The sequence below is a fragment of the Gopherus flavomarginatus genome, chromosome 4, assembly GCF_025201925.1.
Source record: "Gopherus flavomarginatus isolate rGopFla2 chromosome 4, rGopFla2.mat.asm, whole genome shotgun sequence".
Classification (NCBI taxonomy): domain Eukaryota; kingdom Metazoa; phylum Chordata; order Testudines; family Testudinidae; genus Gopherus; species Gopherus flavomarginatus.
This window is the reverse complement of record NC_066620.1, coordinates 95,329,326-95,354,389: the sequence shown is the minus strand read 5'-3', so window position 1 is coordinate 95,354,389 and position 25,064 is coordinate 95,329,326. Positions and strand designations below refer to the sequence as shown.

At 43.5% G+C, this 25,064-nt stretch overlaps 1 protein-coding gene across 1 annotated transcript; it reads right to left on the bottom strand.

Moving 5' to 3' along the window:
• Window positions 1–7,536: 7,536 nt before the first annotated feature.
• On the bottom strand, window positions 7,537–17,738 carry SOD2 (superoxide dismutase 2). Its single transcript, XM_050949905.1, has 5 exons — window positions 17,628–17,738; window positions 15,592–15,794; window positions 12,713–12,829; window positions 11,045–11,224; window positions 7,537–8,585 (listed from the first exon to the last, which is right to left on the bottom strand). The coding sequence occupies exons 1-5, from the start codon at window positions 17,660–17,662 to the stop codon at window positions 8,440–8,442; spliced, it is 681 nt and encodes a 226-aa protein (XP_050805862.1). The 5' UTR covers window positions 17,663–17,738; the 3' UTR covers window positions 7,537–8,439.
• Between the last annotated feature and the right edge of the window lie 7,326 nt (window positions 17,739–25,064).

Sequence of the window (25,064 nt, the reverse complement as noted above, 5' to 3'; positions counted from 1 at the left end):
AACTTCCACTTCTTGTAAGCTTCCTTTTTGCGTTTAAGATCAGCAAGGATTTCACTGTTAAGCCAAGATGGTCGCCTGCCTTATTTACTATTCTTTCTACACATCGGGATGTTTTTTTCCTACAACCTCAATAAGGATTCTTTAAAATACAGCCAGCTCTCTTGGACTCCTTTGCCCCGCATCTTATTCTCCCAGGGGGTCTTGCCCATCAGTTCCCTGAGGAAGTCAAACTCTGCTTTTCTGAAGTCCAGAGTCCATATTCTGCTGCTCTCCTTTCTTCCTTGTGTCAGGATCCAGACTCGACTGTCTCATGGTCACTGCCTCCCAGGTTCCCATCTACTTTTGCTTCCTCTATTAATTCTTCCTGTTTGTGAGCAGCAAGTCAAGAAGAGCTCTGCCCTTAGTGGGTTCCTCCAGCACTTGCAACAGGAAATTGTCCCCTACACTTTCCAAAAACTTCCTGGATCGTCTGTGCACTGTTGTATTGCTTTCTCAGCAGATATCTGGGTGATTGAAGTCACCCATGAGAACCAGGGCCTGTGATCTAGTAACTTCTGTTAGTTACCTGAAGAAAGCCTCATCCACCTGAACCCTCTGGTCTAGAGATCTATAGCAGACTCCCACCACAACATCACCCTTGTTGCTCACGCTTCTAAACGTAATCCAAAGACTCTCATGTTTTTCTGCAGTTTCATACTGGAACTCTCAGCAGTCATACTGCTCTCTTACATACAGTGCAACTCCCCCACCTTTTCTGCCCTGCCTGTCCTTCCTGAACTGTTTATATCCATCCATGAGAGTACCCCTGTCATGTGAGTTATCCCACCAAGTCTCTGTTATTCCAATCACATCACAATTTCTTGACCATGCCAGGGCTTCCAATTCTCCCTGCTCTTGTTTCCCAGGTTTCTTGCATTTGTGGATAGGCACTTAAGATAACTTCTTGATCGTCCTGCTTTCTCAGTATGAGGCGGAGTCCTCCCCTCTTGCACTCTCCTGCTCATGCTTCCTCCCGGTATCCCACTTCCGCACTTATCTCAGGGCTTTGGTCTCCTAGTGAACCTAGTTTAAAGCCTTCCTTACTAGGTTAACCAGCCTACTTGCAAAGATGCTCTTCCCTCTCTTCGTTAGGTGTAGCCCGTCTGTGCCTAGCAATCCTTCTTGGAACATCATCCCATGGTTAACGAATCCAAAGTCTTCTCTCCACCACCTGCGTAGCCATTCGTTGACTTCCATGATTCGATGGTCTCTACCCAGACCTTTTCCTTCCACAGGGAGGATGGACGAGAACACCACTTGCACCTCAAACTCCTTTATCCTTCTTCCCAGAGCCATGTAGTCTGCAGTGATTTGCTCAAGGTCAATCTTGGCAGTATCATTGGTGCCCACATGGAGAAGCAGGAGTCTCAGCAGTCTCTGTCACATCGTGAATCCTAGCTCCTGGCAAGTAGAGCACTTTTTGGTTTTCCTGGTCGAGACAGCAAATAAATGACTCAATCCCCCTCAGGAGGGAGTCCCCGACCTCCATTTCTTGGGAGTGGTGGTCGTGTAATTCCCATCCCTAGGATAGTGCATCTCATGCCTTCCAATTGGTGGAGTCTCCTTCTGCTCCCTTCCCTCAGATGTATCTTCTAGGCCACTCTCTGCATTAGTACCTGTGGAGAGAACATGAAAACGGTTGCTCACCTGTATCTGCATTGCTGGTACATGGATGCTCCTCTCTCTTCTTCTTGAGGTCACATGCTGCCAATTTTCTTCGCCATCCTTCTGTCCCCCTTAATGTACCTATTCATTTTGCAGTGTTTGCTGTATGTGTATAATTATTACAGTTTGTCGCTGATTCTATGAGTTTTGTTGCCCTGTACAATAAAAAGCAGCGGGTTCTTTCAGTAGCGCTTGGCATTCTGCAGCATTTGTTGTAAAATAATAAAGAAGAATTATTTTCCTAAACATAGATTTTTATTGCACACAAACTAGTGCAAAAAAACCCTGCGCACAATCAAAAAATAAATACAATAAAGTCTTCTGAAATAGATTAATGGAGGAAAGAACATTCATCTCTATTCCAGTCCATTTTGGCTACACATACACCAAGCATGGCTCCCACAGGTCAGTGTATGTGAAGCTGTAGTTGTCCTTAGTGTCCCCTGGCATGTAGTCATAGGAGTAGGGATGCGGCCCCTAACAACATGTTGAATATTGGGGGATGCAAAGTGGTGGTAAAATGAAGTTCTCCAGTGCCTCCAAAGGGAGGCTATCCTGAGTGTGTTGAACCTTTAAATCAACTAGTGGCTGCAGCACCTGTTTGCTGCCAGAGAAGCCCCATTGTGTCCTGGTGCATCTCCCTCTCCTCTTCTTGCTGGGACTTTCTCCTATCTGCTTTTGCCCTCTCCAGGCTGTTTGAAATATTCACTCTCCAGACCCTTTGTTCACAGTCCGATGCAGCACTGGCTTGCAGGATCTCAGAGAACCTCCAGAGTTCTCTTCTTCCTACTCATCACAGTCAGGCATTCCACAGATGTGGACAGGGGATGTCTCAAGGCCACAATGGCAGCAAGCACAGATAAAACAGAAGTATTGTATTTATAGTTACAAAAAAGGCAGTGTTACGTTCAGAACTCCTTTTCCTTGTTCACCTGAAGTTTTAAACCAGATATGCTTATTGACACTTCAGCTTTGTAGCACACAGTACACATGGGTGACTCAGGGGAGGGACACAAAGGGGGGCACGTGACCACCCTTCATGACTCCTCCCCTCCCCACCTCCACATCCACCCCAGACCCCCACGCTCTTCCCATCCCAGGTTATCTGTGGAAGGAGGGCTCTGTCCTCCCGCTGTGCTGGATACCAATTTCAGGCAAAAGGAGGACAGCCCCAGGCCAGCAGCTCCTCTGGTGCAGCTGTACTGCACCCAGCCCTTCCACGCAGCTGCATCTCCTGGGGTCAGTACAGCCCCACCTGAGACATAGGGCTGGGGGTGGTACTGGTACAGCTGTGCCAGAGAAGATGCCAGCGCAGGGCACTGGCTCCTGGGAGCAGCACTCCCATGTTCTGCTCCTTTTGCCGCTGCAGTTCCCGGGAGAGCCCTGTGTGACGGTACCTCCCATAAGGCTTTATGAAAATATGCATATGAATGTATATATATAACATACCTAGAATGCGTTTTATACTACATAAGCCATGTAACATGTCTCTGTAAAGGTTATGATCTACTAAATCTATTAATCCTATCTGTATGCATGTATCATTTTTGTATTTGAAGTTATGAATACTGGCTGCATTCTGGTTTGATTCTAAGTAGGCTATAGTGAAGCAGTTGGTCAACTTCCTGAGAAAAGACTATTCTCAGTAAGTACCTAATCAAGAAACACTGAAAGGACAATGGATCTTGGAATGCTCCAATCCATATAAGAAGTCTAGTTGAGGATGTTCAAGGTAGCATGTATACAATGGATGCTACCTGTAAAAACTGTGAGTCATGCATGGACATGTGACTTGCCCAAGTGACTCCTAAACTCCATCTTGGAGCTGGACTTTGCATAGGAGAGAGGAGAGGGTCTCCACCCACAAGAGAAAGTCTATTTAAACCCAAGGGAGACCCCTCCATTTTGTCTTCAGCTGGCTAAAGAGGGAGCATCTCCACCCCCCAGGATACTTGAAAGACATTGGAACTAAGGACAGTAACTATAGGCGGTGTGAGTGATTGCTGGACCCAGGCTAAAAGAAGATTAGCCTGTAAAAGGGAGCATTCTGGAACTGGTGAGGATCTTATCTGTATTCAGTTTGATTAGATTTGTGCATTTTATTTTATTTTGCTTGGTGACTTTGTTCTGTCTGTTACTACTTGGAACCACTTCAATCCTACTTTCTGTATTTAATAAAATCACTTTTTACTTATTAACTCAGAGTATGTATTAATACCTGGGGGAGCAAAGAGCCATGCATCTCTCTCTATCAGTGTTACAGAGGGTGAACAGATTGTAAGTTTACCCTGCATAAGCTTTAGGCAGGGGTAGTAGTAGTCTTGGAACATCAGGTGGCAGCTCCCAAGGGGGTTTCTGTGATCTAACCCATCACACTCTGTAGTTCAATTCAGCGCTGATTTACTGCAGTGGTGCTTGCCAAAGACATTACATACTGGAGTGAAAAGTGTCCTACGACAGAGGAAGAAATGAGGCTGCCAACCCAGAAACCTTCCAGAGCAGATCGTAACCTTCCAGGATACCTCTATGAAGGTTTCATTGAGATCTCTCAGGCTTCAAGGGACATCTGTGTACACATAAACTGCTCCACGTGCCCCCCACCACCTAAACCTATAGGGGAACGAAAAGCAGATAAGATGTTGTTGTACTGTTACCTCTTCTAATACAAGTAAATTAATGAAAAGTCAATACCTCTCTCTTGCTAAGCTGGGGTCAGGCACCATCTATACATTTAAGCATTCTAAAGGGACATGCACTCACACACTTATCTGAGGTTCCTTTCCCGGCAGCAGGCTCACCTGTGCTGAGCTACCAGGACTGATAGAGTGCAGACAGGTCCTCACTAACAGCACAGCTGGGACCCTCAGTTACATATCCCCCATCCTCCTTGCTGTTCATGGCAGGGGTCTATTATTTGGGCTCCACAATGCTCTGAAGGGTGCTGGCCATCTGCCCAGGATGGCATGCAGCTCATTGCAAAAGTGGCAAGTCCACAGCCTGGTGCCAGATCAACTGCCTGCCTCCCTGGCCATCGTATTCCTTTGCTTTCACATGGCACTGCTGCCAATTCCTGTTGTAGCACTTCTTCTGCCTGCCCCAGGTAATCTACTCCCCCCTGGCCCAGGAGATCCAATACCTCCTGTCTACTACAGGCAGGATGGCATTTAAATCATGTAGGTGGCCTGGTGAGCTGCACAGTTGCCCACAAGGGAGAGCTGCTAGGTGTGATCACCAGGCTCTGCAATCAGAAAAAGGCATTTCAAAAGTACACAGTAGTTTTAAAGGTGGATGTGGTTTCTAGTCTCCAGGACCCCCAGGCAGCCATGTTAACAATTATGATTGGAGCAGTCAGCATCAGGCATTGTGAAACAGCTGCTGGATGACTGTTAGAGTCACCATAGGTCACGCAGTGTCTACATTCCCACTGTGGCAACAGTACACCAACCAGAGTCAATGCTTTCAGGGAGGACATGTTACTGTGTCGATGTGACAGGGTGTTTACAGTGGTAAGAGACAATCTGACTGTAGACACATGCAAAAATAGGTTGAGATAAGATGGCTTACATCAATCCAACTCTGTACTGTGGACCAGACCCCCCCTCAAACTTAAAATTTTGCTCTGCAAAAGCCACCAACTAAATACCAATTTTCTTGCATTTGTATGAGTATTCTTGATGGTGCATCATTTATTGCAAGTTTCGCTACTAATTTTACTGGTAGAGAGACAATTACGCTACACATTGGATATTATGCCCATCTTTCTAAATAAGAGCCAGATAAAGGCAGTATTTCACAGAACTTAAGTTACCAAAAATACAGCAGAATTCAATTTAAGTGAAACCTACAAGTCATAATGAACAGTAGAAAGCACTTCATGTTCCTGGGTTTAAAAAAAAACAAAAAAACAAAAAACCACCACCACCACACAATCCATGAATCACAAAACACATGCTGTCTTAATGGCCATGCAATATTCTACGCACCCTTTCATCTGGAGCCAGGGTTTCAAACTGCAGTTTGTGTACTGCTTACTGTACACGAGCTTGATGTTTCAGCAATTCACTACAAAATGGTTTAAGAAGGTGGTACATGAACCAATGAACTGTGGGAAGCACTGCTCTGGGATGTAATTTACTGACTGACAGGTAAAATTAGATATCTTAATTGTGCTAAAGGCTGGACAGAAGATTGTGCCTGGGCTAGTAACTTTGATGATTTTTCTAGACTGTTTTACAGGGCACTTCAAATACAGTTATCTAGTAACTTATGAAAAAGGGAACATTTCAAGAGATTTATTTTTAAAGCCACTTACATGTAGAGTCAAAAAAAGGAGAGATGGTCGTTTTCCTTTAAAAAATACTTAAAGCTTCTGAACCAAATATGAGCTCATGACCACAAGGCCTTTGTGCTAATAATTAGCTATATATGTGACTGTACAGCACTTTGCACAATGAACTCCTCATCCCACAAACTTTGGACATGACCAAAAAACCCAATAATAATCAGAACATATGACTTTCTTATGCTGTTAAGGTGAATATTAATTGTCCTCTAAAGCATTTATTTTTCTGAGTTAACTTTTCCTAAGTTCCCATTTACAAAATCTCAACTAGTGACAATTGCAAAAATTTTGCTTTTATATATATTTCTGCCCAGTGAAGTTACTGCCAGATTTTTGTAATACGTTCCATTTGCTAAAAATATATTATTAAGGGAACACAATTACATTAGGACACTTGTATTCACATCACAGCTGAATTCAACCTATGTTTAATTCTGAAACTAAATGGAACTTTAGAATATGGCTTTTCTATTTCAATTTTGCAGCAGTAATATTAAAGCCTCATATGCTCATATAGGAACAGAAGCGGAGAGCAATTCACGCTGCTCTCAACACAGTAGAAAAAACAGATCTAGCTTAAATCATTTTTTTTTAAAAATCTGATTTTTTTATTTAAATGAGGGACTTTTTTTAAATAAATCTGTTTTAAATGAAATCTGAATACAAAATATATTAAGTCCTAAAATTATAATCTCTTAAACCATTTAAATACAAAATAAACTGACTCCATGAACCTCTATCAAAAACTTCGGAGTTAAAGATTGCTTTTCAACAAAATGCGTGTTTCTCCCTCCTCACGATTCTTTCTTTTGAGGTCAATTTTTTAAACATATGGCACAATAGTAATAAATAAGCAATACACTATTCACCGTTTTCTAACACACTAAAAGTGTATAATGAATAAGAATCAGAAAATATCGAACTATATAATTGCTTAATGTACAGTTATAGCGTACTCTCCTAGATGGCAAAAGGATGTACCAAGCCTAGTGAAAAGGCTTTTTACTGTAAATCAACATTTCAGTTGTTATATCAATGAGAATGCACCTTTTTTTTTTTTAGAAAAAAAGTACAAATGGAAAAGATTAAAAACAATTACTTAAATCAAGGCTTTCGACTTCGTAATTTAAACCATGATTTAAATTGCTGATTTAAAATCAATCCTGGCTCCCAGTATTGCATTTTCTTGCTAAACTACATTTACTATCTGAACTGTGAGTTATAAGAGCATATCTATTTTCAGGAATACACCTTGAAAAAAAGCTTATTTTACCAAGATAGTAGAGGCAAAACATTGCAAAGCCAATTACCCCATGTATTGTATTTAAAAAAAATGCAGAGCACACAAAGCATAGCAGTTCCCACTTGGCCCTGCATCACACTTCCTCAAAGGTCCAAGGAAGTTTGTTGTGATGCCTGTTGTATGTAGGTAGCTTGGTGGTCCCTTTGTGCTGCAGCTGAAGGGAAAAGTTGTATTACTATGGATTCAGTTATTGATTTTTTTTATTTTTATTTATGGCAACAAATAAGGTACATACATTTCTACTTGAATACTTAAGTGCAACAAGGAATTAAGTTAGATCAATAAACATCAGAAAACATTCAGTAATCGGATCACCATCAGTTGCTGTCAATTATATTTCCATATGGAATGGAACACAGCTGTGGGAAAATATTCTATCTTCACTGGCTCCTAAATAAAGGGACCAACACTCATACACTGAAGCTTCAAGAGCATAACAAACCCCCTTACCACAAGTGAATCAGGTGTCCCACTACTCCCCATTCAATGCAGTCTTTTTTTAAAAAAGTTTGCTACTATCACTTTCTAAAGGAAGCTACTTGGCACTGCATATTTAACTTGTAATAGTTATTTTAAGTATCACTTTTGCCTTTGAAATCATTAAATGCTCTTGGAAACAATCTCCCTAATAATCTGCGCAAGTATTGTGAAATGTCTTGGTATGTTATTAATAATCAGCACTTTTATAGTGCTTCATATGTAACTATTCCTCACAAAGCCACTGTGATGTAGATTAGCTTGGTTTTCCCTTCTATAATAAAGGACAATACTAGATACATTCATACATTTACTGCTGTCAAATACAGGAAAGTTCAGTAGGACCACAATGAAATTTTAAAGTTATATCCCTACAAAGAATTAGAGAATTGTTTCCATTTGTTGCACAAGAGAGTTTAAAGCTTTAAATCTATAGGTAAATACCTTTCACAGAATTCGATAAGCAACACTTGGCTTGATTGCAAATGGTTTCATTGGATGCATTAAAGTGTTTTCAGCAGTGGAACGACTCATTAACAAGCCAGTAAACACACTACTACAAAAATGATTTCAGAGTAGAACTGGTGCTCTTTAACAGTCTGAGACCTCCACTTTATTTTTTGCAAGCTGTGTATCTTGCAGATACATTCTCCCAGCTGATCACATTCCAGATAGCTTTTAGATAGTCAGGTCTAACATTTTTATATTGAAGATAATAAGCATGCTCCCACACATCAATTCCTAACAGAGGAATAAGACCTAGAAAAGAGAAAATAACTTTGTGAGTCTATGAAAATATTTTCAGATGAATACGAAACATTTCAAAACTTCAAAACCCTACTTTAGAATATTTCCAACTATTTTATTCTTCATTTCCATACCATTTAAAGATGGCAGTGAACCCTCCAATACACAGGTGCGCACTGCTAGATCTTATACAGCTGCTTCCCATAAAAAAGAAGTGCAGTAGCTGATTTTATGATACACAGCTACAAAAACACCCAATCCTGAGAGATGACTGAGTTCTAAAAATAAAGTTTTGAACTGGAAAAACTGCCTTAAGGAACACAGTTACTGCAAAATACTCTGCTGTGGTGCAACAATAATCATACTTCTAGAAACTTGTGCTTATGTAACATTTCACTCTAATATGTTTTAAGGCACAAAATACATTCATTAAACACCTGATTTAGTTATATATTATTGTTTTTGTGAGATTAAGGATTAGGAAACCCCAACAAGGAATTGCAACTGAATCCAGCTAAAGAGTCTCTGCAGCTGCTAATCCACAGATATTCAGTTCATCCCCTGTATTCTGTTCTACACAGGTTCTTGTATGGCCCTCAACACCACAGTATCAGAGTGCCTTCCAAAAGTCCATTAATTGATGTGATTAACAACTGTCATAGGTGGTATGTTCTCTCTCTAGAGCCATGGAGGAAGTTTGCAGAGTTTTTGCACTGGGGGTGGAGGGAGAGACAGACAGTAAGAGAAACCATCAAAAATTGTGCACTTTGTTAGATGTACTGTGGTATCTTCCCTCAGCAGTGCAGTCTGAATCCAACTGGCTCAGCTGTTACCATCACAGCATAGAGTCAAATAAAACCCACATCCATGACAAATCAGACATCTTTTAAAAGGTATCAGGCCCAACATTTTGCTGTTGGTTTATCCTTGATTGAGAAATCTTTAAGAGCCATCTCTGGTTGATAATATACCATATATACTCGTTCATAAGCCGAATATTTTTGGTTAAAAAGTGAAGCATCAAAGAACGGAGGTTGGCTTATAAAGGGGTCTACACTAAAATTTGATGATTTTAAACTCTCTTGCAGGGATTGGCAACGTTTGGCACGTGGTTCGCCAAGGTAAGCACCCTGGCAGGCCGGGCCAGTTTGTTTACCTGCTGCATCTGCAGGTTCAGCCAATCACGGCTCCCATTGGCCGCAGTTTGCCGCTCCAGGCCAATGGGGGCTGCAGGAAGCGGCGCAGGCTGAGGGATGTGCTGGCCACCACTTCCTGCCGCCCCCATTGGCCTGGACCAGCGAACCGTGCCCACTGGGAGCCGTGAACGGCAAAACCTGTGGACGCGGCAGGTAAACAAACCGTCCCGGCCTGCCAAGGTGCTTATCTTGGCGAGCCCCATGTCAAAGGTTGCCGATCCCTGCTCTATGGAATCACTGAATTGAATATCTAATACATTGTCATTTTGTTTACCTGGAGCTTCTTCAGGCATGGAGCCCCTCAGCTCCCTGTGGCCAAGGTTCGCCGTTCCCAGCCAATGGGAGCTGCAGGAAGTGGCACGAGCAAACTGTAGCCACAGGGAGCTGAGGGGCTCCATGCCAACAAAATGTACCAACCCACCAGTGGCTTATCCTGACAGGCTGGAAGCCAGTTTTCCAACCCCTGAAATACAGGGTCGGCTTATGAAAGGGTCACACAGTTTTTGCTATTTTTACTTATCCATCTTGTGGGGTTGGCTCATAAACAAATGGGCTAATGAACGAGTATATACGGTATCTGTCATTAGCATATACCTTTCTTTGAATCACTAAAACTAGGGGAGGTAAGTGTCATTTCAGGTATTAACATATGCCCCAGTGTGCCTTGTCAACATCAGCATGTTTAAAAATAAAAGTGGTGTGATTGTAAAAAGAGAAGAGGTTTCTCTCCCCTCTGTTGAGAGAAAAGCCTACACACAGGGGAAATTATACACAAAATGCTGTCAAACACACAGAACAAACCAGTTTAATCTTTCACTTCTAGGTGATAAAGTGTTTGCAGAGAGGCAAAAAGTTTTCAAATGAAGGCAATTTTTAAGTTGATGCCTCTTTAAATTACTCTCTCCAAAAGAAGAAACCGTATGAGCAACCCTCCCATCATCCATGAAAGCTGAAGTCCCTGTACAGCTGAAAATTCCTCCATCTTCCTCCTCTCCCTGTCCACTGAAGCTAAGATTTTTAAACCTCCCCCCACACGTTCTCCAAAATTTATAAGCTGTTCTTCACAAGTGTTAGGTTTAAAAAGGATATTACTACTTCTTACCATTTTTAATAAGGACACAGTCACATGCAGTCCCTCTCTAGCCATATTTACTTAGAAAGAAAAAGATGCATGTATTAAATAGCTCTTTCAAGCTGCCGCTGACGCTACTTTCCTCATAAATATACATAACAGTTTGTGTTTTCTTTCAAAGATCATTTAAAAACAAAACTAACCTGTTGTTCCTTGCAGAGGGTCTTGATTGTAACAAGCAGTGACCTCCAGGCGGCCTTGGTCCTGGTTAAAACCAATCCACCCCCATCCTGAGCCTTGAACACCAACCGATACTGCCGTCAGCTTCTCCTTGAAGTTTCCGAAGGAGCCAAAGTCACGCTTGATGGCTTCCATCAGTTCCCCTTAAATTTTTATTAAAAACAAAAAACAAAAAAAAACCACACACTGCACTTTACACTATTTTCCAGCTGACATCAAGATTTATTTCTGAAGTCAAAGAGAGGCAGTTGGCTTCCCCCTCCTCATTTTTTCTGAGAAAGGAAAAAATTAATTCTTAACAGATCTTATGCATTAGTATTTTACACAGATTCTGCTTTCCTTTTTAAGCTGCAGTAAAGAAAAAAATCTCAGGGTGCAATAATCAACATAAAGGTACTATCATGTTCTTATACAGTATCTATAATGCTAAGGAGCTTATGTGTTTGTCAGATAGACTGCCAGTCCACAGCCCACAGCAGGATGAACGGGTTGGGGGAGTGTTATTTGAAGAGTGCTAGATAGTTTGACTTGACAGTATGTGAGACAAGTATCCTTATAAACTTTCACACAGATTGCACCTCTGACGCTCACGGATGACCAGGTGCCAGCTCATGCCAAGGTCCGCACGCCTCAAATGAATACTGACAAAGACATAGCTGAATCAGGCTAGCTCACCCATGGCATTGTTAAAACAGGCATTAGAATGATACGGATGTGTTTAGACTTTACTGAATGTTTGTGAGTTGCAGCATGCATTAATATCACTAACATCTGTATCCCATATTGTAAGGTAATATTTGAGCAGTTGTATTATAACCCTCTGTAACTAACATAAGAACAGCCATACTGGGTCAGACCAACAGTCCATCAAGCCCAGTACCCTGTCTTCTGACACTAGTCAATACCAGATGCTTGGGCAGTGGGGATCGGGCTTCAGACTCCCAAAAGAGGTACAGTAGCCTGGAAAGGTTGAGAACCACTGGTCTATCACACCTCTACACTTTACTACTTTAAAACTACACTTCTTCCATGAGGTCTTTTAAAGTCTTAAAGCTAATGAGTCAGGTCAATGACAGTCTGATCCAACTCCTGGAATGGTTGATTTTTGTTACTTGTGAGTTTTTTCTTTCCATGGATTGCAGTGCATTCAACACTAATCTAGGTCTTGGAGACTTTTACTGCATTATCACAGTTTCAGGTGGCTAATTTATTCCTCCATAGTCAATCAATAAAAGGTTAATGAATTTTACAATGGCAACATCATAATAATGGCAGCTTTTATACTGTGAACAAATATATAGCTACCTATGTAACCAAGTCTGTCTTTAAAAAAAGACTAGTCTCATGCTCAGTAAAGCTCTATTTTAGAGTGTATGCAAAAAATTAGAATATTAATTATTTGTATTACAAGAGCCTCTAAAGGTCTCGATCAGGATCAGGGCCCTATTACATTAGGTGCTGAGCAGACATACTAGAAGACTGCCAATTTTGAAGGATCGTAATTTTTCAAAGTCTTTTAGCTTTTAAGTGACAAACTAAACACAAGAGATTTATTTACAGGCCACAGTTTGTCACAATTAATTCTATTGGTTAACACTGACATCAGTAAGCCATCAAGAATGAGTACTAACCTTGAGGCTCTCCTCCCCCATTAGGAGAAAGGTTTGTCCAGAAGATGGTGTGGTTGATATGACCCCCACCATTGAACTTTAGTGCAGGCTGAAGAGACACCTGAGCTGTAACATCACCTGAAGACACATAAGGTCAACAAAATTAAGAGATCAAAACCCAGATAGCCATTTGATAGACTATCATTACGCTGATTTTGCAACCCACTAACCGTGCTACATATCACTGTGTGAGAAGCAAAAAAATGAATGTACTATAAGCCAGAGGCAAGTCACTATATAACTGCAGTTAATAACCATAGACCTCCATTTGGAAGATACTGTATAACCGCATATGAAGACATGGTGTACATCCTAAAGAACTAGTTGTCAAGGATCTGATCCTGCAACTGGCAAATCCCTGAAATTGTGAGAGGCCAGTTATAGAATCAGGGCCTATACTGGAAAAAAAAATTAAATTTATTGAAGTAAAATATTCTTAATTTTCTGTAGTAAGGACCCAGTTCAGGAAAGCAAGCAGCATGCATTTAACCACTTTCCTGAACTGGGCCGTAAATCTCTTTGGGGACCTTGTTAATTTAATATTTTTCAAATGAATACAAAACCCTGAAAAGCAATGTCCTCTAAATAAACAAATATACATTACATGAGCTATACTTAATACTAATTAACAGAGTACAAGATAGAACACACCTACAGATTAACACTGCTTTAAAAATACTACAGTATGGTCCAATATTGAAATGCATTCCTAAAACATTTCTCTTTAAATATGAGGACATTTCATTCTAATTTAAGTTTTTGTTCTCAGAAAGGCATGCTTTCGCATACTGCTTATGGTGTTGAGGGTTTATTTTTAAACTAGATGACAAAAATGGAGACTTTGCTCTTTCCTAGGAATGTTTACAAAACTGAACTCTGAAGGACAAAATTCATGCTACTGGAAGTATTGAGTTTATTGGCATTTAAAGCTGTACAAGCAACTATTTACTAACATACAGCAGTGTTAGTAAATAGTTGCTTGTACAGCTTTAAATGCCAACAAAAAAATATTACATAGTGAACATTCAGGGTATACAGACTACATTTGAAAGACTTTTAAAAAAGGGATAAACCTTGTCTTCTGATACACACGTGCAATTCAAAGTGAAGGCAGTGGAAGCTGTGTGTACATATCTAAGTGCAGTACTTGGTTTGTATCATTAATACACCATATCAGGAACAATTTACAATGCTGCAGACAGATATCTGCTTATCTGGGAGCTACCAATGGAGACAACAATCCTACATTTCGTTAATTACTACGCTTTTGTGCAATAAGCAGTATGTCTGGTTCTCTTCCTATTTATACTTTTCCCTCCTTAATCCTATTTTCTCTAATTCTTTTCTGTAACAAAGCTTTCCTCTGACCACTACTGAAGGGAAAACGCTTTGTCTAATCCAGATAAAAGAAGGAACTAAATTCACACTTCTACTATAGACAATATGGCATTTGAAGAAAATGGATTTGAAATGAATGACCTAGTTAAGTACCAAGCAATTTTCAGAAATACCCTGATTTATATGCATAAATCCCACTGACCCTTAAAGAGCATCTAAATCAACTAGTTATTTTTGGAAATGAATCCCACATGCTGATACATGACCATCAAATGATATTGTACAGCAGTGGGTAAAGTGGTCTTCTTTCGTATGGGTCTGGTAGGTAGCAACAACTACAAATTTATATTTAAGTTTGACAGCCAGCATGCTGCTGCAGCAGTGAGCTGGTGAATGACCTTCAGGCTCCTGGCAAAAAAAAAAAGAAATATTATGAGGACACTCAGATATGAGGCGCTCCATCATTTGTGCCTGGTGACCACAGTTGCATACAGGCATTTGCCTCATTTTCCATTTAAAGGAGGTTTGTCCACATCTCCCATAAGATGTCCTGATGTGATTCAATCTGCACCAGTCTTTCCAACCTAAAACAAAATCCAGTAGTTCCTCAACAGGATCAACAACAAGCTGTTTGTATTGAGCGGTCGAAATGCTCCATGTGACTCTCCATTGAGCCTCAGCATTAAAGTTGGATGTAAGGGTCTTGGTACAGTTCCAGGGAGGGTTACGGAATTTTAATCTCATCTTTGGCAAATTCTGCAGGTCATGGTGCAGCAAGATTGCCGTGATTGCATTTTTACATGGTTAAGAAAGCAAAATGTCTGAGCAGCTCTTCTAAAGGTTTTCGCCAGACAAAAAAGGTTGGGGATCACTGCTGTAAAGTGTTAACCAACTATAGTAGCAAAAGTGACTCTCTAGACAGAACATATCTGAAAAATCAGGTGTTCATTAGAAACATGTCGCCAGCACCAACAAAAATGGATCTGCCTGGCTAAAGAGAGGTTCACTCATTTTTACCAGTCCAGTACTCTGACAGAACAGGATGTAAGATGAACTTCTCAATACGATTATACTGAAACATATTTGAAAACAGTGTTAAGATTATTGCTGCCAACTTTCTGAAATAGAAGACATGCTGCACTGATATTACAGGAAACCAATGCAGAACTTTTTAAATATGTTTACTTGGCAAGCAAAAATGTGTAATATTGCTATGTATCTAAAGTATTATTAATATTATGCAGTTCTATAGAGTTTTCTGGAAAACCTTAAGTTTGAGCCCACTAATAAGTTAAGTCTAACACGCCTGAGAGGAAGGCGGATACTCTAGTATCACCGTTTTATAGGTGTCTCAGTTAACTGATTTTTTAAAGGTCATGACAGTAAGACTGTAGCAAAGCTAGGAATAAGACCCATATCTCCTGATTACTAGTCACATGCAGTAACTACAAGATAAGATTGTAGTAGCTTTCTTCCCTTCTGTTAACAGTGCCCACACATACCTTTTGCCAATGCCTCTTTATATTTCTCCTCTGCAACATTCAGATTATTCACATAAGTAGCATGATGTTTGCTGTGGTGTAGCAGCATGATTTCTGCACTGATGTGGGGTTGCAGAGCACCATAGTCATAAGGCAAGTCAGGAAGAGTGTGTTTTTGCCTGGAGGCCGAACATCCCAAAGCTGCAATTAGCTGAGTGCAACTCCTGCGGTGGAGAGGGGGAAATCATGTTATTGAGCATTCAATATTAAATTATTTTTAAAAAAGCAAACAGTTACACAATGGTCTCATGTGCCAGATCCTGCCACTCTTATGCTGATTAGTCTCGTACCGTGACAGACTGATAATATCTTGGACAAACCTTAGGGAGTAAAATTTAACTTCACTGAATGAAGTTAAGTATTAAATCTAATTCATTAAAGTTTATGGGGTCCAATCTATTAAAAATCTACAATTGTTTGTGTGTCGTAGTATTGTTTGTAAATATTCTAGGAGACTAAAGTAAACTTTGGGGGAAACGTTAGGAACTTCAGAGGATATTTGGGAACAATGCACATAAAGTGGATTTCCTAGGAAACACCTGGGGGTAAAAGGAATGAAAATTATCCACCTTAAATCCATCCTTCTGAAGCTATGCCCTGAGAAAAGAGTCCCAGTATCTACTATTTACCTGCTCCCCAAACTGCATGAAAGATGAACTCCACTGTTCATGAGTGTGCTAGTTCAGAGCCGAAATTACTATGAATTTGTGACTAAAAAAGAGACCTCCTTGGGAGTCTGAAGGACTCACCGACCAAAACTGGAGGGAAATCTCCAGTAAACTGGCTAGCAGATAACTTGGTTCTTTTATTGTTTATAACGTGTTTTCTCTGTCATGCTTTTACCCCAAGAATAAAAATAGGCCTGCATAGGAAGAACTGTGTGGTAACTTATAACTACCCTGTTATGTCATTGAAGAAAAACTAAGCAGGGCTGATTAGACAAACTGCCTTTGCTAGGAGTAACACAACGAAGGCAGGGAACTCCTCAGCCTGGAAATACCCCAGTCAGAAGGGAGAGTAGATTTCCACTCTAATGAGGTAACAGCTAGGCAGCTGAATGCCTGAGCGTGGGTGGCCTTGCTGGCCCACAGAGGGGAACAGGGGTGCAGCTGCCCTGATCTGTAACACTTCTCAAGTTGTCCCATTACTTTCATAGTGATTACTTGTAGCATAAGGTACTTCTCAATGTGAGATGGGGAGGGGGCAGAGCGGGAGGATAATGGGGTGGGGAAGCAGAGTAACAGGGTAAGGGGCAGGTGTGGGGGCAGAGTAGGGGGGATAACGGGATGGGGGAGCAGAGTAATAGGGTAAGGGGCAGATGAGGGAGGGGCAGGGGAGATAATGTGGTAAGGGGAGCAGAGTAACGGGGTAAGGAGCAGATGGGGGAGGGGCAGAGGGATAAGAGGGTGGGGAGAGTAAAGGGGTAAAAAGCAGGTGGGAGAGGGGGCAGAGCGGGGGGATAACGAGGTGGGGGCAGTGTGACGGGGTAAGGAGCAGATGGGGGAGGGGAGGAGCAGACCAAGAGCATAATGGGGGAGCAGAGTAAAGGGGTAAGGAGCAGATGGGGGAGGAGCAGAGCAGGGGGATGATGGGGTGGGGGGAGCAGTGTAACAGGGTAAGGGGCAGGTGTTGGGACAGAGCAGAGAGTATAACGGGGTGGTGAGAGCAGAGTAACGGGGTAAGGAGCAGGGCAGGGGAATAGCAGGTGGGGCAGAGTGATGGGGTAAGGAGCAGGTGGGGGGCAGAGTAACAGAGTGGGGGAGCAGGTGGGGGAGGGGCAGAGCAGAGGGATAACAGGGTGGGGGGGAGAAGGTGGGGGAGGAGCAGAGCGGGGGGGAGGGGCAGGGCGAGGCTAACACACTCGGTTCATAACCCGGCCCCTGGGCAGGTCAGACTGACATTGAGACACCTGCGTCCCCCCTCGCCGGCTCCCGCGCCTCCCTCCGGGCCCTCGGCCGGGCACCGGGACCCCAGCGCGGGGCGGGGCGGGCCCTCACCTGCCCCGGGGAGCCAGGCGGCACAGCATGGCCATGGCGGCGGGTCCGACCCGGACTGAGCGCAGCAGGAGGCCGCCCGCTGCTCCGAGGTCGCTATCAAGGCGCCTGCGCCGCCGCCCCCCCCCGGCCTGTCCCCGCCCAGCCCGGCGAAGGGGCGGGACCAGGCCCAGCGATCGGCCCCCGCCCCCGCCTGTCCCCGGCCACGCCCAGCGCGGGAAGGGACCGGCCGGGCAGCTTCCCTGCCCCACACTCTGCTCGGCTCGGACCCACCCAGCCCCAGGCCTCCGCGGAGGCGCGGGGCGGCTGGAGCCGGGTGACGGGGCCCCTGCCTCTAGAGCAGCTCAATGGCGCTGGCGGGGCCGGGGCTTTCGTGGGGCTCGGACCAGCCCCAAACCAAATGGTGCCCCCGGTGAGGAGCGTCTTTGGCGCCTCCCTCCCTTTGTTAAACTTTTGGATAGCGTGTTTTTTATTGCATTTGTAGCCATTTCACCAGGGTGAGGCCCGAGCTACATGTCATAGACAAAATGATAAATTTGCACGGAAATCATGTATCAAAATAATGAAACAAAAACAGCGCGCACGCGCACACGCACGCACACAGAGAGAGAGAGAGCTCCCCAGCCAAATAGACTCCTGAAGAGGGATGGGGATGAGGGTGTGGGTAGGGAGGATGGAGGTGAAATTAATGAAGTAACCAGATGTGATGCCCTGCAAAATATAATCTGCTCCTATGCAGGTTGGAAATGGGAGAGATGGTTTCCAATGGGAGGCATGTCAGCAGGATGGTGCCGCTGAAGATTTTGGAGGTGGGGATGTTCTGGACCCTTGACCAAACCATCAACATTATCACTTGGACGAAGAGGATAGATGGGTCATGGTAGCAGTTGTGGTGATCTTCTCACTTGAGATCTCAGCTGCCTCTTCCATAGTTCAGTTGGCCTTTGTAAGTCAAGACCTGAGCCAGATGAGCTCCCCGGTCTATGTGTGACCTGCTAGATTTTCTTTTGTTTGCAGGAATGTATATGTCAAGGGACCTGAGACTGGCCCTGGAATCCTTCAAAGTATGGAGAGATTCTTTGGTGGACTTGGAAAAGAGTTTAAATCCATCAAAAGGAAAGTGTTTAACAGTATTTGGGACCTCCCTAGGAAACCCAGACAGCTGTAGCCCACAATGAGGCTTTTGCTAGGAGTTTACACTCAGCTATTATGGACTTGACCTAGTCACAGTGTTCTGCAGGGAGGTGCTCAATAAAATGATTGGATTTTTCAGAATGAGTGTGGTTGTGTTTCGTCATCAGCACTTGGTAATTTGCAATCCAAAATTGCAGGGTTGCTGAAGAATAGCTCTTGGGATGCAATTGTCTGAATTGCTGTGGATCTTTATCATAAGGTATAGACCTTGTGTGATAGACTCATAGACTCATAGGTCAGAAGGGACCAATCTGATCATCTAGTCTGACCTCCTGCACAAGGCAGGCCACAGAACCCCACCCATCCAATTTTATAACAACCCCTATCCCAGGACCGAGTTATTGAAATCCTCAAAATTGGTTTGAAGACCTCAAGCTGCAGAGAAACCACCAGCAAGCAACCCATGCCCCACGCTGCAGGGGAAGGCGAAAAACCTCCAGGGCCCCTGCCAATCCGCCCTGGAGGAAAATTCCTTCCTGACCCCAAATATGGCGATCAGCTAAACCCTGAGCATGTGGGCAAGACTCACCAGCCAGCACCCAAGAAGGAATTCTCTGCAGCAACTCAGTTCCCATCCCATCCAACATCTCCCTGCAGACCACTGAGCAGACCTATCTGGTGGTAATCCAAGATCAATTGCCCAAATTAACGATCCTATCATAAATCCCCTCCATATACTTATCAAGCTTTGTCTTAAAGCCAGGAAAGTCTTTTGCCCCTACTACTTCCCTCGGAAGGCTGTTCCAGAACTTCACTCCCCTAATGGTTAGAAACCTTCGTCTAATTTCAAGTCTAAACTTCCTAATATCCAGTTTATACCCATTCGTCCTCGTGCCTACATTAGTACTAAACTTGAATAATTCCTCTCCCTCCCTAATGTTAACCCCCCGATATATTTATATAGAGTGAGCATATCCCCCCTCAGCCTTCTTTTGGCCAGGCTAAACACGCCAAGCTCTTTGAGTCTCCTTTCATAAGGCAGTTTTTCCATTCCTCGGATCATCCTTGTAGCCCGTCTCTGAACCTGTTCCAGTTTGAATTCATCCTTCTTGAACATGGGACACCAGAACTGCACACAGTATTCCAGATGGGGTCTCACCAACGCCTTATATAACGGTACTAACACCTCCTTATCCTTGCAGGAAATACCCCGCCTGATGCATCCCAAAATCGCATTTGCTTTTTTAACAGCCGTATCACATTGGCGACTCATAGTCATCCTGCTATCAACCAGTACCCCAAGGTCCTTCTCCTCCTCCGTCGCTTCCAACTGATGCGCCCCCAACGTATATCCAAAATTCTTATTATTAATTCCTAAATGCATGACCTTGCACTTTTCACTATTGTATTTCATCCTATTTCTATTACTCCAGTTTACAAGGTGGTTCAGATCTTCCTGAATAGTATCCCTGTCCTTCTCCGTGTTAGCAATACCCCCCAGCTTCGTCTCATCCGCAAACTTTATTAGCACATTCCCGCTCTTTGTGCCAAGGTCAGTAATAAAAAGGTTAAATAAGATCGGTCCCAAAACCGATCCTTGAGGGACTCCACTAGTGACCTCCTTCCAGCCTGACAGTTCACCTTTCAATACGACCCTCTGGAGTCTCCCCTTTAACCAGTTCCTTATCCACCTTACAACTTTCATATTCATTCCCATCTTTTCCAATTTAACTAACAGTTCCCCGTGCGGAACCGTGTCGAACGCCTTACTGAAATCTAGGTAAATTATATCTACCGCATTTCCTTTATCTAAGTAATCCGTCATCTTCTCAAAGAAGGAGATCAGATTGGTTTGACACGATCTACCTTTAGTAAATCCGTGTTGCAATTCGTCCCAATTACCATTGACCTCTATGTCCTTAACTACTTTCTCCCTTAAAATTTTTTCCAAGACCTTACATACTACAGACGTCAAGCTAACAGGCCTATAATTATCCGGATCACTTTTATTCCCTTTCTTAAAAATAAGAACTACATTAGCAATCCTCCAGTCATATGGCACAACCCCCGAGTTTATCGATTGCTTAAAAATTATCGCTAACGGGCTCGCAATTTCACGCGCCAGTTCCTTTAATATCCTCGGATGGAGATTGTCCGGGCCCTCCGACTTCGTCCCATCGAGCTGTTCAAGTACGGCCTCTACCTCAGTTGAGGTAATATCCACTTCCATATCCCCATTCCCGTTTATCATCCCTCCATCATCGCAAGGTGATGTCATCTGTCATGTTCATTGACATGCTCCACAACTAAAGAATTTGGCACAGGGTATGAAAACAAAAATTCCAATTTTTTCACTATAACCTAATACGTTTATTGGCCCATTTTAATCTGGGTGGTGTGGTGGCAAGCTTTTGCCAGATGGTCTTAGAAGAATACACAAAGTATCATTCCCTGGTAGAGCCACACAACTAGAGCAAAATGTATGCAAGATGTCCAACATTTTATCTTGTGACTCCTGGACCTCCTCTAACAGAATCTGTATTGAGTTAGCAATGTTTTTCATCAGTTACTGAAACTGTTTAAAACTGTCAGTAAGAGAAGGTGGAGAGGAGAGGCATTACCACTTCATCTAGCAACAGTGCTGAAATATTAGTCAGTAATAGTCATCACTTTGTCCGCTGCAACCTCTTGCTCCTCAAAAGAGTCCTCCTGAGGTTGGGGATGTTGAGAAAGGAGTGATGTAGCAGGAGAATATCACCTTCAGTGATCTCCTCAAAAGGAGCTAGGTCTTCAGAACTACTGATGATAAGGAGCCCAAGTGTCCCAGTATGGCTTCTGAGGTGGACCATAAGGCAAAAGAGGGGTCATATAATGTTGGTAATGCCAGTAAGAAGGGGCATGAAATTGTTTTTCCTAGGAAATTCCCTGCAAGGGACAGTGATAAGGAAAATGTCCCTTTAATGACAGACGGGAGACCCCTGTACCAAAATCTGGGCATCTAAGGAATCATCCTTGACATAGTCCAAGGGTGGGGCAGACAATGGCGAAGACAGCTGTCTGTCCTGTGAGGTAGGTGATGGAGATTGGGTGCTGGAGATCAGGTGCTATCAGGAAAAGATAAGGTCTGGTGACCTAGTTGTTCAGAATCCATTAACAGTAGAGATTCTATCACAGTGGTCCCCAACCGTTTTTTGTCTGGCGGGCATGTCATAACTTTTCTTCCCAGATCTGGACCTTAGCTTCCAAAATATGGGTGTTAGCATGAAAACCTCCAAGCTTAGTTACCAGCTTGGACCTGGTATCGCTGCCACCAGCTAGGAATTATACAGTGCCTAGCTCACTGTGGTCTCCCCAGTACCTTCCCTGGGGGACCCCCAGACTCAGATGCCTTGAGTCTTACAACAAAGGGAAATAACCCCCTCCCCTTGTTTCCTTGTTACTTCCTCCCAGGCTCCCCTCCCTGGACGACCCTAGGAGATTCCCTGCTTCCAGTCCTTGAAACACAAGTACCGAGAGATCTAATCTCTCTTCCCCCTCACCCAGAAGGTATGCAAAGTCAGGTTTAGTAAATCTAACACAAAGAGATTTTCCCCCTGACTTCTTCCTCCCACCAATTCCCTGGTGAGCTGCAGACTCAATTCCCTGGAGTCTCCACTAAAGAAAAACTCCAACAGGTCTTAAAAAGAAAGCTTTATATAAAAAAGAAAGAAAAAGACATTAAAAATAGTCTCTGTATAAAGGTGACAATATACAGGGTCAATTGCTTAAGAAAAAAAAGTGAATAAACAACCTTATTCCAAAAGAATACAATTTAACACATTCCAGCAACTACACACATGTAAATACAAAAGAAAACAATATAAACCTGTTGTCTTACTATCCTTGTACTTACAACTTGGAAACAGAAGATTAGAAAGCCTGGAGATAGAAAAATCACTCTCAGAGCCGAGAGGGCACAGACCCAAGACAAAGAACAAAGAACTCACACCCAAAAATTCCCTCCACCCAGATTTGAAAAAGTCTTGTTTCCTGATTGGTCCTCTGGTCAGGTGTTTGGTTCCCTGTGTTAACGCTTTACAGGTAAAAGAACATTAACCCTTAGCTATCTGTTTATGACAGGGCGCCAGACAACGAGCCACGGAGGACCATAGCGGCGGACGAGCATTTGCCGAAATTCCGCCGACAAGCTGCAACATCAATAGGCATTGCTACCAAATTGCCACTGACAAGCAGCGTCATCCAGAGGCATCGCTTCCGAAATACCGCCAAAAATCGGCAGCATTTCGGCAGCGATGCCTCTGGATGACACAGCTTGTCAGTGGCATTTTGGCGGATGCTTGTCCACCAGACAGTACGCTGGCACACTTAAACGCCCCTGCGGGCGCCATGGTGCCCACGGGCACTGCGTTGGGGACCCCTGTTCTATTGCATCAGAAATATACAATTCCTTGGTGCATCAAACTTCCTGAGGTACCTAATATACATGAGCCGAGGTAATATGAGGCTTCATCGAGGCTGGTGTCGGTACCAGGAGAGCTAAGTGCTTCAGTGGTTCCATTTTAGAGGATGGTGTTTGTACTGAGGGTGCTGTTTCAGCAATACAGGTTTAACAGATGACAATGGTACTGAGGACATTGATGACTTCTGGGATACCATCTGGTTACTGACACTGAAGACTCTATAGGCAGTCTGAAAGCCAGAGTGCTTGGGCACTTTGATAAAGCAATCATGCTTAGATGGTACGTAAGAACAGCCATACTGGGTCAGACCAAAGGTCCTTCTAGCCCAGTATCCTGTCTTCCAGTAGTGACCAATGCCAGGTGCTTCAGAGGGGATGAACAGAACAGGCAATCAAGTGAACCATCCCGTCACCCAGTCCCAGCTTCTGGCAGAGACTAGGGACACACACCATCCCTTCCCAACCTACTTGGGTTGGTATCTGACACCATGGATTTTTTGAAGAATTGAAAGTCTGAAGAGCTCCCAGTACTGGCACATGAGGTCTCTAAAGTGGTCAGTCTCTGGGGTAATCTTTGATGGAAGCTGTCTGTTGGGAGTTCTAGAATGCCTCTTATTTAGAGCATTGTCAGTATCTGCCTTACTCTTCTCTCGTGAAAATCTCAGGGACTGGAATATGGAGATTGTCTGGGCAGTGTCATACTGAGCCAAAACAATCTTCCTATTTTTTTGAAATGTGATTTTAAAAGAGGGCAGATCTTTCACTTCAAAAGTATGTAGGTATCTTCCAAACAACAAAGGCACCAAGTGTGTCAATCACTGAGATTGATCCCCAGCAGGAGAGGCAGTGCTTTTACAAACAGCGGCTGCCAACAGCAAGTTTGAGAGGGAGTTCTCCAGGTGAAGGAGGAGCGAATATGGGACCCTTGGGGTAAGTGGCTGTCTATAGTGTGTTTGTGTTTGGGGGTTACTTGCTGTGTGCTGAGTTTGTGTTTGTCTGTCTGTTTCTTTGTTTGAAGGACTGTGGGTTGTGGCCTGTAGTTGGGAACTGTGAACTTCTAAACAAGGTTTGAAATCTAGAAGTCTCTGTTCATTGGCTGAGCCTTAGTCAGGGGGCAGGGCTATCAGGAAGGCCAGGGCTTTATAAAGCAGTGAGCAAGCAAATGGGCTGCTAACAGAGTTTGGAGGGGGAGTGGGAAGGGGGCAAGGTACACTTGCCATTCTTTATTACCTTTAAATTAAACCATAATCAAAACTTCTTGATTTAAACAAAAACCCTATCATTAACCTAGATAGCTATAGGAGAGAATGCAGGCAGAAGCCCAGCAGCAGAATGGGGGCAATCCTGTTTATTGTGTTCAGTGTAGCATGAATGATTACCTGCCCTGTGGGCGGGTGACGTATGTGTGCATTCAGTGCAAGGAGCTCCTGGCCCTCATAGACTTCATACAGGCTTTGGAGGCCAGGGTGGTGGAACTGGAGGAGCTAAGGGAGGCAAAGAGATATGCTGATGAGGCTTTCCGGGACACTGTAGAATTGTCCCACCTCCGGTCAGACAGCCCCTGCGCTGTTAAAGAGGATAAAAGGCCCAGGGAAGCAGAGCAGTCAATAGGAGCAGAGGAAATCCTTCCCATAGTTGGGACCCTCCTTCCTGATGATGTTGGGGGTATCCTCTCGCACTGAGGTTACCTCTCTGGGGGAGGGAACTCCAGTCACTAGGAAAAGGCAGGTGTTAGTAATGGGAGATTCAATCATTAGAAACATAGTTAGCAGGATTTGTGATGACTGTGAGACCTGTATGGTGACTTGCCTGCCTGGTGCGAAGGTTGCAAATCTCTTCAGGCATCT